Source organism: Molothrus ater, chromosome 6 (assembly GCF_012460135.2).
Source record: "Molothrus ater isolate BHLD 08-10-18 breed brown headed cowbird chromosome 6, BPBGC_Mater_1.1, whole genome shotgun sequence".
Lineage (NCBI taxonomy): Eukaryota > Metazoa > Chordata > Aves > Passeriformes > Icteridae > Molothrus > Molothrus ater.
In genome coordinates this window covers 8,777,182-8,791,402 of record NC_050483.2, presented here as the reverse complement: position 1 = coordinate 8,791,402, position 14,221 = coordinate 8,777,182, and the positions used below count along the sequence as shown (strand labels likewise).

Here is a 14,221-nt window from a genome sequence, read left to right as displayed (position 1 = left end):
AAACAAATTCAAGCAGCCCCCCCCCCCCCCCAACTTATTCGGGAAAAGATTTCCTCAAGGAAAAGTGAAAAACCTCTTTATTTATCAAGCAAAGTGTTCACAAGCATAAAAAATGAAAACAATATTAGACAATAAAATCCCTTGGTGTTCTGCAGAGGTGGCAAATTCAGCAAGTCCTTGTTGTGGAGTGTAGTTTGGCTCACTCAGTCTCTTATCAGTCCCCCTGGTGCTGGAAAATGCCGCGTCCCAGGCCCCGGTGGGCCACAGGTGTGAGCTCCCAGTGCTCTTCTGGGTTTTCAGTCCAGAGCAGGTTGAACAGTTCCAAGCAAAAGGAAAACCACAGTCCAGGGAACTTCTCAGCCTCATCTAGTTAACAAAATACCAAAAGCAAAGGAGAGCTGTGTGTTGCATGTCTGTGCTGCAGACAGCACGGTCTGGGAGCAGGAATGGGGAGGAGTGAGCGCAGCTTCTGAAAACAACCTGCTGCATCTGCTCTCCCCCTCTTTGCTCAAGAACCAGTCTGAAATGGGCAAAACCTATTTCTGGGCTAAACAGATGAATGGGGACACAATTCAGCTCATAAAGTCACCCCAGGACAGGTTGGAAGGAACGGTAGAGATCATCTCATTCCATCTCTCCTTCTTCCATGGGCAGGGACAACCAGGAAAGCTTTTGCTTTGAAGTCTTGCTCTTTTGAAAGGGAGCTCAGGTAGGGAGTGGCCTGGCTGACACTGGAGACAAGGAAGGTGCTGGGAAGCAGAAAAAGTGCATGGAAGTATAATGGTCCTTCTGCACTTGCCTTGGGAGAAACACCCTGGCTGAGTTCTTCCCTGGACAAGAGGTTCCACCATGGAAAGTCTTTCCAATGGACAGGAAATGGGAGTCAGGGAGAGAAAAAACCCTCTTGGATATCAAAGTCTCTTCTGTTAATTATAAACAACTCTGTTAATAAATTCTCCTTAGCTGTTTAACCTCATTTGTGTCTCCAAAGCCTGACTCCACACATGGTTTTCCCTTTCACTTCCCTTTCCAGAAGCAGTGGCACATTGGTTTCCCCTGGATTTAAGGCAGTGGGAAAAGGAGGGACAACTTCCCCCTGAGCAAGAGCTGTGGCTGCTGCCCAGGTCTCTCCCAGGAGGAATCAGGAGCTCTTGGCAGTGCCAACATCATCCCAGCCATTGCAGGCACGTGCCTTAGGAAGGGCTCAGGTATGAGACAGGTGGCTGCCCTGCTCCCAGACGAGCCAGAGACTTTGGAATGGGATAAAAGAAGGAAATGAGCCATTTTGGCCACTGTTTAACAGAGACAGGCTCTGCAGGGAAGCCTGGATGTTGTTCATGCTACAAATTTTGGGGCAGGGACCTACCACAGTGGAAAGAAACAAAAACCATGAATCCAAATCTGATTGAGGGGTGGTTCCAGAATGACAAAGATCAGGGCAGGCTGGACTGTGGCTGAAGCTGCTGTGCAGCTCCTCCTGAGGGTGGCCAGGCTCAGGATGGAGGGGCTCAAGGTCTTCCCTGGACACTGATGCTGGGGAACCAGAGGATGGATGGCCCCATTCTGCAGAAGAGCAGCACAACCCCCTAATTTCTGTGCAATTAAATGGTCCAAGCATCTGGTGATGGGAATTTCCATATTCCATGTACTTTCTGGATACAGGCACAGGAGTTCAGTGGAGTTCCCTATTGACCCTGCACTTTACTCAGAAGGATTCAATTCTGGAATTGAAGAATGTGACAAATTCCCATGGAAAGGATAAGGGAATGTTGCTGTCCCTCCACAGCTCTGCAGCCCTACCTGGTGTCCCTTCCCATCAGCTGGGAATGCACGGCTGGCTCTGCGGGACAGAAGGGGAAGGATGCTCCCTGTGATCCCAACCCCTCTCTTGCCATCCAGAGGCACCAGCCCTGCAGGGATGTGGGAAATCACTGCCATCTCGTGCTGGTTGTGTCCCCAGTGATGAAGGCGTCCCATGCTTTGCAGGCAAGAGCTCCCTGAAAACACCATGGAACTCATCTGGTGAGCCAAAGGAGAGGGAGTTCATTCCCTGGGGCCGAGGCCATGAGGGTCATTCCATGGGGAATGGAGCTGGGGAACAGCACTGAGCCCAGCTGCACTGCTTGGAGCCATGTGGATCCAGGAGGGAGGAGGAAAGCCATGCTGCAATGTGCTCCCTGCAGAGCATCCCACAAAAATCACCCAAGGCAATGCTCCTGCTCCCTTGTCCTGCAGGAATACAGCACCGCAGAGATGGGATCCTGTGGATATTGATTAATCAGGAGATTAAAGGAAACCTTCAGCCTCCTTGGGGTCTCCTGGGGTCCTTCAGCAGAACAGTGGAAGGGATCAGCAGGCTCAGACCACTGTGTCCATTGTCGGATCATCACTGTGGGCAGTGTTTTCTTCTCCCTCCTCAAAGACCCTCTGGAGGGAGAGCTGGAGGGACTTTTTGGAGCAGGGCCTCCAGCCCCTCCCTGCCAAGAAGTAGATGAAGGGTTTGATGCTGCTGTGGATGCAGGTGAGCAGGAAGACAACCTGGGAGGGCACAGCGATGTAACCGAGCTGCTGCAGGTAATTGCAGAGGCTGATGATTAGAGTGAGGAGCACAGTGATGACAATAACGATGTCATGCCTCTTGGGCTGCTGCTGCTGCTGGGAGCCTCGCTTGGAATGAATGAAATTGATTGTGCCAGAAATTACCACGGGTGCAGCAAAGAGGAGCAGGATGATGATGTACATGGAGATGAGAGCTGCCCGGCAGTGCTCCTGCTCTTGTGATGGGCAAAAGAATGTCACTGTGGGACTGACAGTGAAGAGAGCCAAGATGGCCCAGTATGGGATAGTGTCCACCACCCACATCAGGCGCAGAGGAAGATCACAGTGGCAGCACAGCTTGCAGAGGTTGTGCATATACCACACAGGGATGCTGCTCATCAACCTGAACAGCACCCAGTAGTAGGAGACCAATGACAACTGAAAAACAAAGTTCATGTACATCAAGGGCACAACAGGAGAGCAGGACATGTCCTCAGTCAGGATGAGGAGGGCAGAGGGGATCGCAGAGAGGAGGAAGAGGAAGTCAATGACAGCCAGGTCAAAGAAGCCAGCGTTCCTTCTTTTCAGGTGGAGGAGGCCGATGACAGCCCCGTTCCCAGCCAGCCCACAGAGGCTGATGAGCAGGGTCACACTGTGTATGGCCATGGTGGTGGCATCTGTCTCACACAGATGATCTCCTTCAGTGGGTGAGGCAGGAGATGGGGACACGGTGGTCACCTCCATGGATGGACGCTGGGCAGGCAGTGGGATGTGGCCCCTGGTTGTGGTCAGAGTGGATGGGCAGTCAGTGCTCGGAGAATCCAGGGATGGACCATGTGGCTCCTCAGCAGCTGCCTGCAGTGGGAAGGATTCAGTGGGGAGGAGTGACACGTGAAGCTGAAGAGGCCAGTGGGTATGGTGGGATGGGAGAGGGAGGAGGGAGGGTGTGCTGGTGCACAGGGGATTGATAAAGAAGATAGAATAAACATTTTCAACTCTCCTGACGTTGCCTGAAGACTAACTGGGCAAATAGATAAAAATATGTGAAGGTGTGGACCCTGTGTGATAGACGTGCCTGGAGCCAGAGCAGAAACAGATAAGGAGGTCGGCATTATTTCTGGGGGAAGTTCTGTAACAAGAAGCAAGAGCACATGGCCAAAGGAAAAGTTCAGGGCAGGGTCACCTTAGATATCACAGCACTCAGTGAATACAACCACTAGAAGCCCCTCTTAATGAACCTCGGGGGCCATCAGAGGACTCGCAGTAGGAAGTGGATGAAGGGAAATTAGTTCTAGGAGAATGGTATTTACCTTTATGTTTAAGGTGTTCTTTAGATAAGAAAAACTTTTTAATGTCTATGTATGGTTATAATGAATAAACACACGGTTGTAAAATCTCACAACACTCACAGAAATAATGAGAGCTCCTTCTGCATGTCCTGCTGCCTAATACTTCCCTTGGTAACAACATTAGGTGGTGTTAGGACTTCTTCAGATAGAACTTTATTCCGCCTGATTTTGGCATCACTCCTCATCCCATCCCATCCCATCCCATCCCATCCCATCCCATCCCATCCCATCCCATCCCACCCCATCCCATCCCATCCCATCCCATCCCATCCCGATGGGTTCCCATCACATGCCATGCCATGCCATGCCATGCCAATGGGTTCCCAGTCCCTGGCCACTCCCTGGCTGCAGGTGTGGCCTGTTGGGCTCTGCTGCTGTCCAGTGGGAGATTTGGGATTGGTGGCACCCAGAGCCCTCCTGGCCCCTCCAGCCCCTGTGTGCCTGAAGCCTTGGGCTGGCTCCCTAGAACAGAGGCCAGACCAGGTGAAGAGAATAAAAGGAGGCATTGATGAAAGGCCTTCACAAGGTTCACTCTGGGCACTCCAAGCCATCCCTGTAGTGCCTCTTGTTTGTGTCCAAAGGAGGCTGGGGGGCTGGACACTAGGGATGGAGCTGGGGAGGGGCATCTCCAAGAGAAACACGGCCCCAAAAGCTTCCAGGGCAGCCTGGGGTGAGCAGCCCGTGGGGAGGGACTGGAGCCTCAGGCACGGGGCTGGGAGGGATGGGAAGGACGGGAGGGGAGTGGGCTGCATGGGGAGTGGGATGGGAGGGTGGTGTGGGAGGGCTGGGACATGATGGAGCTGGAGAGAAGGTGTGGTGGGAAGGTGTGGGGTGTGGTGGGGCTGGAGAGAAGGTGTGCGGTGTGGTGGGGCTGGAGAGAAGGTGTGCGGTGTGGTGGGGCTGGTGACCTCAGGGAAGCCCCAGGGAGGGGGGTGATGCCCCGTGGAGCCCATGGTGACAAGCACAGGTGTCACCCTGCTCCTGGAAGGGGGTGGCTGTGCTGAGGACCACGGCCTCCTCCTCTCCTTGCTGCTGCACCACCCGAGCCTGCTGAGGGAGCAGCTGCAGGCAGTGGAGAGGAAGAATTTCTGAAGGCAGAGACACCTTTGCTCCTGGCTGACAAAAGTGAAAATTAAAGATCTCTGGGGAGATCTCTGCTGTGACACTCACAGAGCTCTCGGGGTGGGGAATGCTGAGCCCCTGGGCCATCGTGTCCGTGCCAGCCCAGCTCTGGGGATCATGGTTGCTCCAGGCAGCACAAGCCATGGCTGTGTCCCCGCAGACACCAAGACACTGAAGTCTTACAGGAAATCGTGTTAGACTAATAACAATTTTGAGTCAAAATTGTGAACATCTTGGAAATTTATTTGCCATAGATATGTCCAAAGAAACAACAATTTCCAGGCATTTTTATACAGTATAATATCCAAGATTTTTTTAAAGATACTCCCCAAAGTGCCCCAAGATATTATATAATGATATCCGTGTTTTGTTTGTTTTAATTATACCCAGAATATGCAGTCTCTCTTTGTTTAATGGATAAGCCAGGTTTTTTCCAGGTAAACGGTGTTTTATTGGCAGTGCTTCAAGGCTGGTGAAGGACGTCCATGCCCTGTCTCCCTGCACTGTCAATGGGAAAGATGGAGGGGCTGAGGGAAAAAAAGTTGATTTAAAGCTTTATTTTAATTCTCATTACCATCTTCTGAATCTGTTATTAATAAATTTACTTGATACCAGAAAATTTGACCCGTTTTTTTTGCGAGGAGTGTTTTTTCTCCCAGTCTTCATCTCAACTCATGACTCCTTTGTTAAGTTTTGTTTCCCTCTCCTCTGCCCAGCTGAGAGCAGGAGAAGGCGAGTGAATGGCCAGTGCCAAACCACGACAGGCTTGCAGCAGGTTATCAGCATCAGAGCCCACATTTCTTACTGCCAGTAGCCTTGAGGATGCAATAAAAGCCAATAGAGTCCAGATGTTGGGGTGCTGTGGTGTCCCTTCCAGCCCTTCACCAGAGCTCATCCTCCTCCTCTTCAGTCTTGGGAATACTTGTGGTTGTCTTTTCCTGATCTCACCCCTTTGCAAGCAGGGACACCTTCCACTAAACAGGGCTGCTTCAAACCCCATCCAGCCTGGCCTGGAACACCTCCAGAGATGGGGAGGCCAGAGCATCTCTGGGAACCTGTGCCAGGGCCTCTGCACCCTCACAGGGAGGAATTTCTTCCCAATATTGCCCCTAACCCTGTTCTCTGGCAGTGGGAAGCCATTCTCCCTTGTCGTGTCATTTCAGGCCTTTGTCCAAAGCCTCTCCAGTTCTTGGAGCCTCTTTAGGCCCTGGAAGGGGCTCTAAGGTCTCCCTGAAGCCTTCCCTTCTCCAGGCTGAACACCCCCAGCTCAGAGACCTCAGAGAAGCCACAGGGAGGGCGTTGATGCCCCATGGAGCCCATGGTGACAAACACAGATGTCACCCTGCTCCTGGAAGGGGGTGGCAGTGCTGAGGAGCACGGACTCCTTCTCCCCTTGGAGCTGCACCATCCCAGCCTGCTGAGGGAGGCCAAAGCCAGGGCAGAGGAAGAATTTGTGAAGGCACAAAAGCACCAGCAAGGAAATCAGTAAAAAAAAGGTTTAATATTAAGCAAAACAATGTGCTACCCCTATTTGTGTGTTTGTGTATATTCAAGGGCTTATTACAAAAGGACAGCGTGGGTAAGGATTAAAAGGAAAATGGCTTAAAAGCTTTAGAGCACTCCAACTTAACAGTACTTCAGTTACACCTTAAACTTAGCAATTCAGCAGAGGAATATCACTTAGCAGCATTTAACCTTATTTATGCCTGATCCTTGCTTCCAGGCCTGCCCCAGTCAGGTGTCTCAGGCACTAAGAGAGCTGAGAGAGCAGCATTTCTGGCACATTTGCCAGAGCAGATGCAGACGTGTGTGCACACAGCCAGCCAGGCAGGCAGAGTCAGTGCAAGGTCCCTGTGAGCAATTGCCCTGGCAGGCAGTGAAATGCTCCCTGTGGATCCCTTTGTATCTCCTCCCTGTGCCAAGGGCTGGGCCTGGAGCCCTGGGGGGCTGGGCCCAGGAGCCGTGGGCGTTCGGGGATCAGCCGAGGGCAGCAGACGGGAGAGATCCCAGCTGGGAGAGGCCCCGGTGCCAGGGAGCTCCTGCTCAGCGCTGCTGGGCCCAGGAGAGCTCCAAGGGTCTCCTTTGGGGCCGCTGCTCCCAGGGCCCCAAGGGATGGGCATCACTCCCAGCAATGCTTCACCCTGGCCACGCTTGGGGCCGGCAGCTTCCTGTGACAGTGGCAGAGCAGGGATGCTGTGGCATCCAGGGCAGTCCAGTAATTTCCAAGGCTGTTGATAAAAGCCCAGGAGGCCGTTGGACAGCAGCAGCTCCCGGGAGCAGAGGGTGTTTCTGATCAGCGCCACAGGAGCTGAGCCCAGGGGCTGCTCCTCCAGGCTGAGGCCTAATGAGACTTTCTGAGATCCCTGTGCAGCCTGGTTTTAGGAAAATTAATCCACAAACATTAGAGGTTTGTGTCCAAAAAGTGACTGAGGAGTCCTTTGACTTTATTGGAATAAAGGGAGAGGCCATGGGGCATTACCCTGGGATCTCTCAAAGTTTTGGAGGGCACAGCCTCCCTTTTTATCCTAATTTCCTGGCCGTATTTCCCTTCTCTCTTTCCTCATTGGCTGAGATACTTGAGAGGTACAGACTCCCCAATACACCTGATACCAAAGCTTTCCCTCTAATGTATAACCCACCCTTTCAATTTTAAATTCTTACACAATTTAGGGTTTTTTCTTCCCCATTGTTTCTTTCATCTTTCAATGTCTAATTTCATTTATCAGCAAACCCAAAGTTTATTTGAAAATGGAAATATCTTTTTCCATTCATCAATCAGTGGAATCCTTCCCATTGTTTCTTTTATCTCCCCGTGCTAGTTGTATGTACCAGCAGACACACAGCTTGTTTGTAAAGACAAATCTCATATTCCTGTCACTGGAAAGGGGGTGGGTGATGCACCAGCAGAGGGAGGGTGACACGTTAGATATTTATTCATCAGGTGAATTAAGGAGTCCCTCAGCCAGAGTCCCAGAGTCCCTCAGCAGTGCAGCGGGAAGATTCAACAGGCTCAGAGCACTGTGTCCATGGCAGGATCATGGCTGTGGGCAGTGTTTTCTTCTGTCTCCTCAAAGACCCTCTGGAGGGAGAGCCAGAGGGACCCCATGGAGCAGGGCCTCCAGCACCTCCCTACCAAGAAGCAAATGATGGGGTTGATGCTGGTGTGGATGCAGTTAAGTAGGAAAGACACCGGGGAGGGCAAAGCGGCATAACCGAACTGCTGGACTAAGTTGCAGAGGCTGCGGGGCAGAGTGAAGAGCACAATGATGCAGATAACAATGTTGAGCTTATTGCGTTGCTGCTGATCAGAGCCAGACTTGACCTTAATGAAGAGGATTATGCTGGAAATGAACACGAAGGGAGCACAGAAGAGTAGGTTGAAGGCATACATGGAGAACAGAGACATCCAGCAGTGTTTAGATCGCTGGATTCCGCACAGAGAAATCATGGTGGCAAAGATAGTAATGAAAGCCATGAAGAAGATGCCCAGCAGACCCCAATGCATCACCTTCAACAGCTGCTGGGGATGGTGGCAGCAGTGCCAGAGTGGGCAGTGGATGGACCTGCACCTCTTGATGCTGATGAATGTCAGTGTGTATAGCCACAAGTTGTATGACACCAGTGGCACCTCGAAAAGCAACGTCACAAACCACAAGGGCATGATGATAGAACAGGACACGACCTCCAGCAGGAAGAGCAGGGTGAAGGGGACCAGAAACAGAAGAAAGAGGAAGTCCAAAAAAGTCAGGATGAGGATGTAACGGTTGGTTCTCTTCCTGGACAACCAGCGGGACCCAGTGAACCAGAGCACAGCCCCATTCCCAGCCAGCCCAGAGAGGCAGATGAGCAGGGTCACACTGTGTATGGCCACAGTGGTGACATCTGTCTCACACAGATCGTCTCCTTCAGTGGGTGAGGCAGGAGATGGGGACACAGTGGTCACCTCCATGGATGGACGCTGGGCAGGCAGTGGGATGTGGCCCCTGGCTGTGGTCAGGGTGGATGGGCAGTGAGTGCTTGGAGAATCCAGGGATGGACCATGCAGCTCCTCAGCAGCTGCCTGCAGTGGGAAGGATTCAGTGGGGAAGAGTGAGATGTGCAGGGGAGGAGGGCAGTGGAAATGGTGGATTGGGAAAGGGTTGGGATGTTCACCAGGAGATGCAGAAGGGAAGTGCAGGGCAGAGGAGGGGGGAGCTGGGGAGGGCCCTGGGGTCACCGGGAGAGGGTGTCAGGAACAGAGCAGCTGCTGCAGGAGAGGAAGGTGGGGTAGGGAGGAAGGCAAACATTCCACTGACCTGTTCCCTGTGGGGCAGCAGCAGGCAAAGGGCTCTGTGCAGATCAGCGGCGCTTCCTGGTACCTCTTGCTCCTTTGGGATCCATGTGCTAAAGCGGCTCCTGGCAGGTCAGGGACATGAAGGAGAAAGTGCCCAGGTCACCAGGAGATCCCCATTCCCGTCCTGCTGGCTCCTCTCCGTGCCCTGTCTTGGTGTTGTTTTGCAAGGCTTGGTGGGAGAGTCAGAAATTTAATCTTTGGCTACGTCAGAATTTCCCTTCCTGTGAGTTTTTTGTCTTGACCATATTCCTGCCATAGCGGAAGTAGCTCTACATGCAGATTTCTTTGAATGGCTCCTCATTTCCTCCTGATTAGAAACTCTTTTCCAAATGGGACATTCTCCAAATGCTTCTCCTCTCTCTGCAGGTTTCTACCATTCCTCATTTATCTTCCCTGAGGGGTCACTGTCCCTCCAGCAGCAGAGAGCTGCTGGTGGGGCTGGTGGTGCTGGAATGCTGCTGGCAGTGCTGGAAGTGCTCACAGCACTGTGCAAGCATCTGGGGGCTTCTCAGAAACACCTCCCATTCTGGGAAGAGGTCTGGGATCATTGCCAAAACCTTCCCTGGCCCCAAGAAAGCAAACTGAGCTGAGAATTCCCATTCCTGTCATTGCAATGCAGGCTCACACAGCCCAAGGGAAGGACAGCACTCAGTTGCTTGCAGCCAGGTCAGCAGCACTTAGAGCCCACCCTGATTACTGCCAATCACCTTGATGACGCAATGAAAGGTATTAGGGCCCAGATTTTGGGGTTCTGTGATTCCCATTCCATCCCTTCATTAGAGCTCATCCTTCTCCACCTCAGACATGGGAGCACTTGTGTTTGTTTTTACCTGACCCCATCCCTCTGGGCAACCTGTGCCAGGGCCTCATCACCCTCACAGGGAAGGATTTTTCCCTAATATCCAATCTGACCCCACCCTCTGTCAGTGGGAAGCCATTCCCCCTTGTCCTGTCACTCCATGCCCTTGTCCAAAGTCCCTCTCCAACTGTCCTGGAGCCCCATCAGCTCCTGGATGATGAAGTGTTTGCCCTTGAAAGGATTGGGCTGGTAAGGGGATGTGAGATGCCATAGCTGGGGACACAAACACGGTGTCAGCAGGAAGAGAGCTGACAGCTCTGGTCCCAGGGCCAGCAGTTTCCAGGAGGAGCATCCCAGATCCCTGAGGCACATGTCAGTCTGGGTGGGAATCATCTCACCTCAGCTTTCTAGGAATTCCTTGGAATTCACTGTAGGCTGCTGTCAGACTGCCAGGGGAGTGTAGAGGATGACTCAGATGAAACCTGCAACTTTCTAAGGATTAATGCCCGGAGAGCAGCATGGATTTGCCTCTTCTCAGAAGAAATGCCACTGCTGACATGCTAAATCATCCCTCTGCTGTGTGCCAGTGCTCCAGCTCACACACAGAATTTATTATTGCTGAATCCTCTTAGTGTGGTGAAGGTGAAGTACCACTGATATTGTGATATACCAGGGGGAAAACTAGATTTGAACCAGTAATCAATGTTTAACAGAACATTTTATTGCAGAGTCCTTAGTATCCAACATAGGAAGGAGAGGGAGCAAGTTCATGCAGTTCAAAAGACAAGATTTTGGGGTTGAGGTTGCTATAAAATCGAATAGAAGCTGAGATGGAGACAAAGCACTTTGGGCACAGGTGTGGTTGCTGGGGCTCTCTGCTGTTGCTCATTTCCCGGGCAGAGTGAAGAGCAGCTGAGGAGCAGAGGCCTGAGGCCGTGGCAGCTCTGAGGCAGCTGCCTGTGTGTGAGAGCCCTGGGGAACACGAGGCAGCACGGAGAGCAGGGGCTGTGGCAGGAGCTGGGACAGAGCCCGCGCCGGGCGCCGCTCGGGCTCACCCCGCGGGCCGCGCTCCCCTTTCCCAAGGGACCATTCCAGGGAAGCTCCTGCAGATCCCGGCCCAGGGACAGCAGCTGGAGGCTGGGAGCTGAGGGCAGTGCACTGCGGGGAAGTTCTCCAGGCTGCCAGAGGAAACAAGGTCAGACTCTTCTCTTCCACCTTAATCAGGGCCCCCTCATTGGGTGGAACCTGGTTATTGATTTTGGGGGCAGAACTGAGGTCTGTAGGGAAGTGAAAGCTATAAACAGTGTGGGAAAAGGGAGGGAATATTGAAACGAGTGTCCTGCTGAAGGAATCCATCAGCTCAGTGACATCAACTGACACCTGAGAGTCCAGCTCAGATCCATCCCAAAGCCATTTGCTCTCTGATATCTCCATGGGCAATTCCTTCCTTCTCCACTTGTTTTCCTCCTCCAGCTGTGTCCTGTCCACAGCCAGGAAGGAGGTATCTCCCTGGCTTTTGTGCCAGGCACCCCAGACCAGGCTCCCACATCCTACTTGCCTTCTGTCCTGTCCCTCAGCCCTGCCTGTGCTGCTCCACATGGAAGCTGTGGCTGGGAAAAGATGGGAAAAGCCACGTTTGGGGGACAGCAGCGTTGCTCTGGTGTCTCTGTGTTTCACCCCTCCAGCTGTGTGAGGGCAGGAGAAGCAGCAGAGGTGTCACCATGAGCACTTTGTCCCCTGCCACGGAGGGAGCCAGCCCTGCCTGCTGGAGCCAGCCTGGTGGGAAGGCATCCAAGGGGAGCTGGAATGAGGAGAGCCACGACAACTGGAGCCAGAGTGACCACAGGCAGTGGAGCAAAGTGCCTGTCCCACTGCTGCTGCTGCTGCTGCTGTGCCTGTGTGGAATGGTGGGAATGGGGCTGTGCTCTGGCTCCTCAGCTTCTGCATCCACAGGAACCCCATCACCCCTTATGTGCTCAGCCTGGCCATGGCTGGCTTCACCTTCCTGCTCTCCATCATCATCCCCCTGGGGCTATTTTCTGTCCCAGAGAGCTTCTGCCACCAGCTGGGCTCGTGGGGTGTGACAGCTGGGCTGAAGGTGCCCATCCTCTTGGCTTTCACTGCCGCTGTCTCCTGTCTGACAGCCCTCAGTGCTGTGACAGCTCTGTTTGTCCTCGCGTGTCCTGCTGGCCCTGCCACTGCTCGCAGTGCTTCCCCATGCTCCTGTGTGCCCTGCTCTGGCTGCTCTCCTTCCTGCTCACTACCCCCCTCCATTGCTGCTCCTTGGTGCCCATGGCCTTGGTCCTGAGCTGCCTCTTCTCAGGGCTCAGCCTGACCTGTTCTGCTCTGGCCCTGATGGCCAGGCTCCTGTGCTGCCCATGGAAACAGCTCCCAGGGAAGCTCTGTGCCCTGCTCCTGCTGCTCCTGTCATGCCCTTCCCCTTCTTCACTGCTGATTTTGGGCACTGGCTCTTGCTGAGGGCGTTTGACTTCTCTGTCTTTGCCCCCAGCAGCTCTCTCCTGCTCACCTGTGCCAAGAGCTCTGCCCTCCCTCTGATTCACTTCCTGGCTGGGAGCTGTGCAAAGGAATTCACCTCCTCTGGTAGTGTTGCCTTCCAGAGGGCTTTTGAGGCTTTTGTGCCAGAGCCAGGGCACAGGGACAACACAGTGGAGTCATCATCAAGTGGAATCATCATGAAAGATACTCAGCATAAAATAAAACCATAAAATATCCAAAATTTAAAGGGACCTACAAGGTTGATGGAGTTGAGCTGTGGCCCTGCACAGGACATCCCAAGAATCCCAGCCTGTGCCTGAGAGCACTGTCCAAATGCTCCTTGAGCTCTGCCAGGCTGGTGCTGTGTGCAGCAGGGGCACTCCTGCCTGGAGTGGTAGTGAGTGACACGAGGAATCCTCATGGAATGGTTTGGGTTGTGTCCTGCTTTAGGGAAAATTTGGGAGGAAGCCTCTGAACAGGATCCCTCTAGTAAACAAATTCAAGCAGCCCCCCCCTCCCCAATTTGTTTGGGAAAAGATTTCCTTAAAGAAAAGTGGAAAAAACCTGTTTATTTAACAAGCAAAGTTTTCACAAGCATAAAAAAATGAAAACCATATTAGACAATAAAATCCCTTGGTGTTCTGCAGAGGTGGCAAATTCAGCAAGTCCTTGTTGTGGAGTGTAGTTTGGCTCACTCAGTCTCTTATCAGTCCCCCTGGTGCTGGAAAATGCCGCGTCCCAGGCCCCGGTGGGCCACAGGTGTGAGCTCCCAGTGCTCTTCTGGGTTTTCAGTCCAGAGCAGGTTTGAACAGTTCCAAGCAAAAGGAAAACACAGTCCAGGGAACTTCTCAGCCTCAGCTAGTTAACAAAATACCAAAAGCAAAGGAGAGCTGTGTGTTGCATGTCTGTGCTGCAGACAGCACGGTCTGGGAGCAGGAATGGGGAGGAGTGAGCGCAGCTTCTGAAAACAACCTGCTGCATCTGCTCTCCCCCTCTTTGCTCAAGAACCAGTCTGAAATGGGCAAAACATATTTCTGGGCTAAACAGATGAATGGGGACACAATTCAGCATCATAAAGTCACCTCAGGACAGGTTGGAAGGAACGGTAGAGATCATCTCATTCCATCTCTCCTTCTTCCATGGGCAGGGACAACCAGGAAAGCTTTTGCTTTGAAGTCTTGCTCTTTTGAAAGGAAGCTCAGGTAGGGAGTGGCCTGGGTGACTCTGGAGACAAGGAAGGTGCTGGGAAGCAGAAAAAGTGCATGGAAGTATAATGGTCCACCTGCACTTGCCTTGGGAGAAACGCCCTGGCTGAGTTGTTCTTCCCTGGACAAGAGGTTCCACCATGGAAAGTCTTTCCAATGGACAGGAAATGGGAGTCAGGGAGAGAAAAACCCTCTTGGATATCAAAGTCTCTTCTGTTAATTATTAACAACTCTGTTAATAAATTCTCCTTAGCTGTTTAACCTCAAGTGTGTCTCCAAAGCCTGACTCCACACATGGTTTTCCCTTTCACTTCCCTTTCCAGAAGCAGTGGCACATTGGTTTCCCCTGGATTTAAGGCAGTGGGAAAAGGAGGGACAA

The 14,221-nt window shown here is 52.5% G+C and overlaps 3 protein-coding genes across 4 annotated transcripts; 1 reads left to right on the top strand and 2 right to left on the bottom strand.

Annotated features, from left to right (window-relative positions):
• Positions 1-2,358: 2,358 nt before the first annotated feature.
• Positions 2,359-3,329, bottom strand: LOC118686994 (mas-related G-protein coupled receptor member H-like). Its single transcript, XM_036383634.1, has one exon. It carries the CDS (start codon positions 3,280-3,282, stop codon positions 2,359-2,361), a length of 924 nt encoding a protein of 307 aa, XP_036239527.1. The 5' UTR covers positions 3,283-3,329.
• A 3,565-nt stretch (positions 3,330-6,894) lies between these two features.
• On the bottom strand, positions 6,895-9,636 carry LOC118687051 (mas-related G-protein coupled receptor member A8-like). 2 transcript variants are annotated; one of them, XM_036383727.2, is made up of 2 exons: positions 9,305-9,636; positions 6,895-9,069 (listed from the first exon to the last, which is right to left on the bottom strand). In XM_036383727.2, the coding sequence occupies exon 2, from the start codon at positions 8,956-8,958 to the stop codon at positions 8,020-8,022; it is 939 nt and encodes a 312-aa protein (XP_036239620.1). In that variant the 5' UTR covers positions 8,959-9,069; positions 9,305-9,636; the 3' UTR covers positions 6,895-8,019. The 2 variants fall into 2 exon arrangements, with proteins under 2 accessions (XP_036239620.1, XP_036239621.1); XM_036383728.2 differs by having other exon boundaries at positions 6,895-8,996.
• Positions 9,637-11,862: 2,226 nt separating this feature from the next.
• Positions 11,863-12,867, top strand: LOC118686993 (mas-related G-protein coupled receptor member A1-like). The gene is given in 4 exon segments (XM_054515066.1): positions 11,863-11,928; positions 12,036-12,327; positions 12,330-12,565; positions 12,568-12,867. Coding segments are annotated over 4 exon segments (894 nt in total).
• The last annotated feature ends 1,354 nt before the right edge of the window (positions 12,868-14,221 follow it).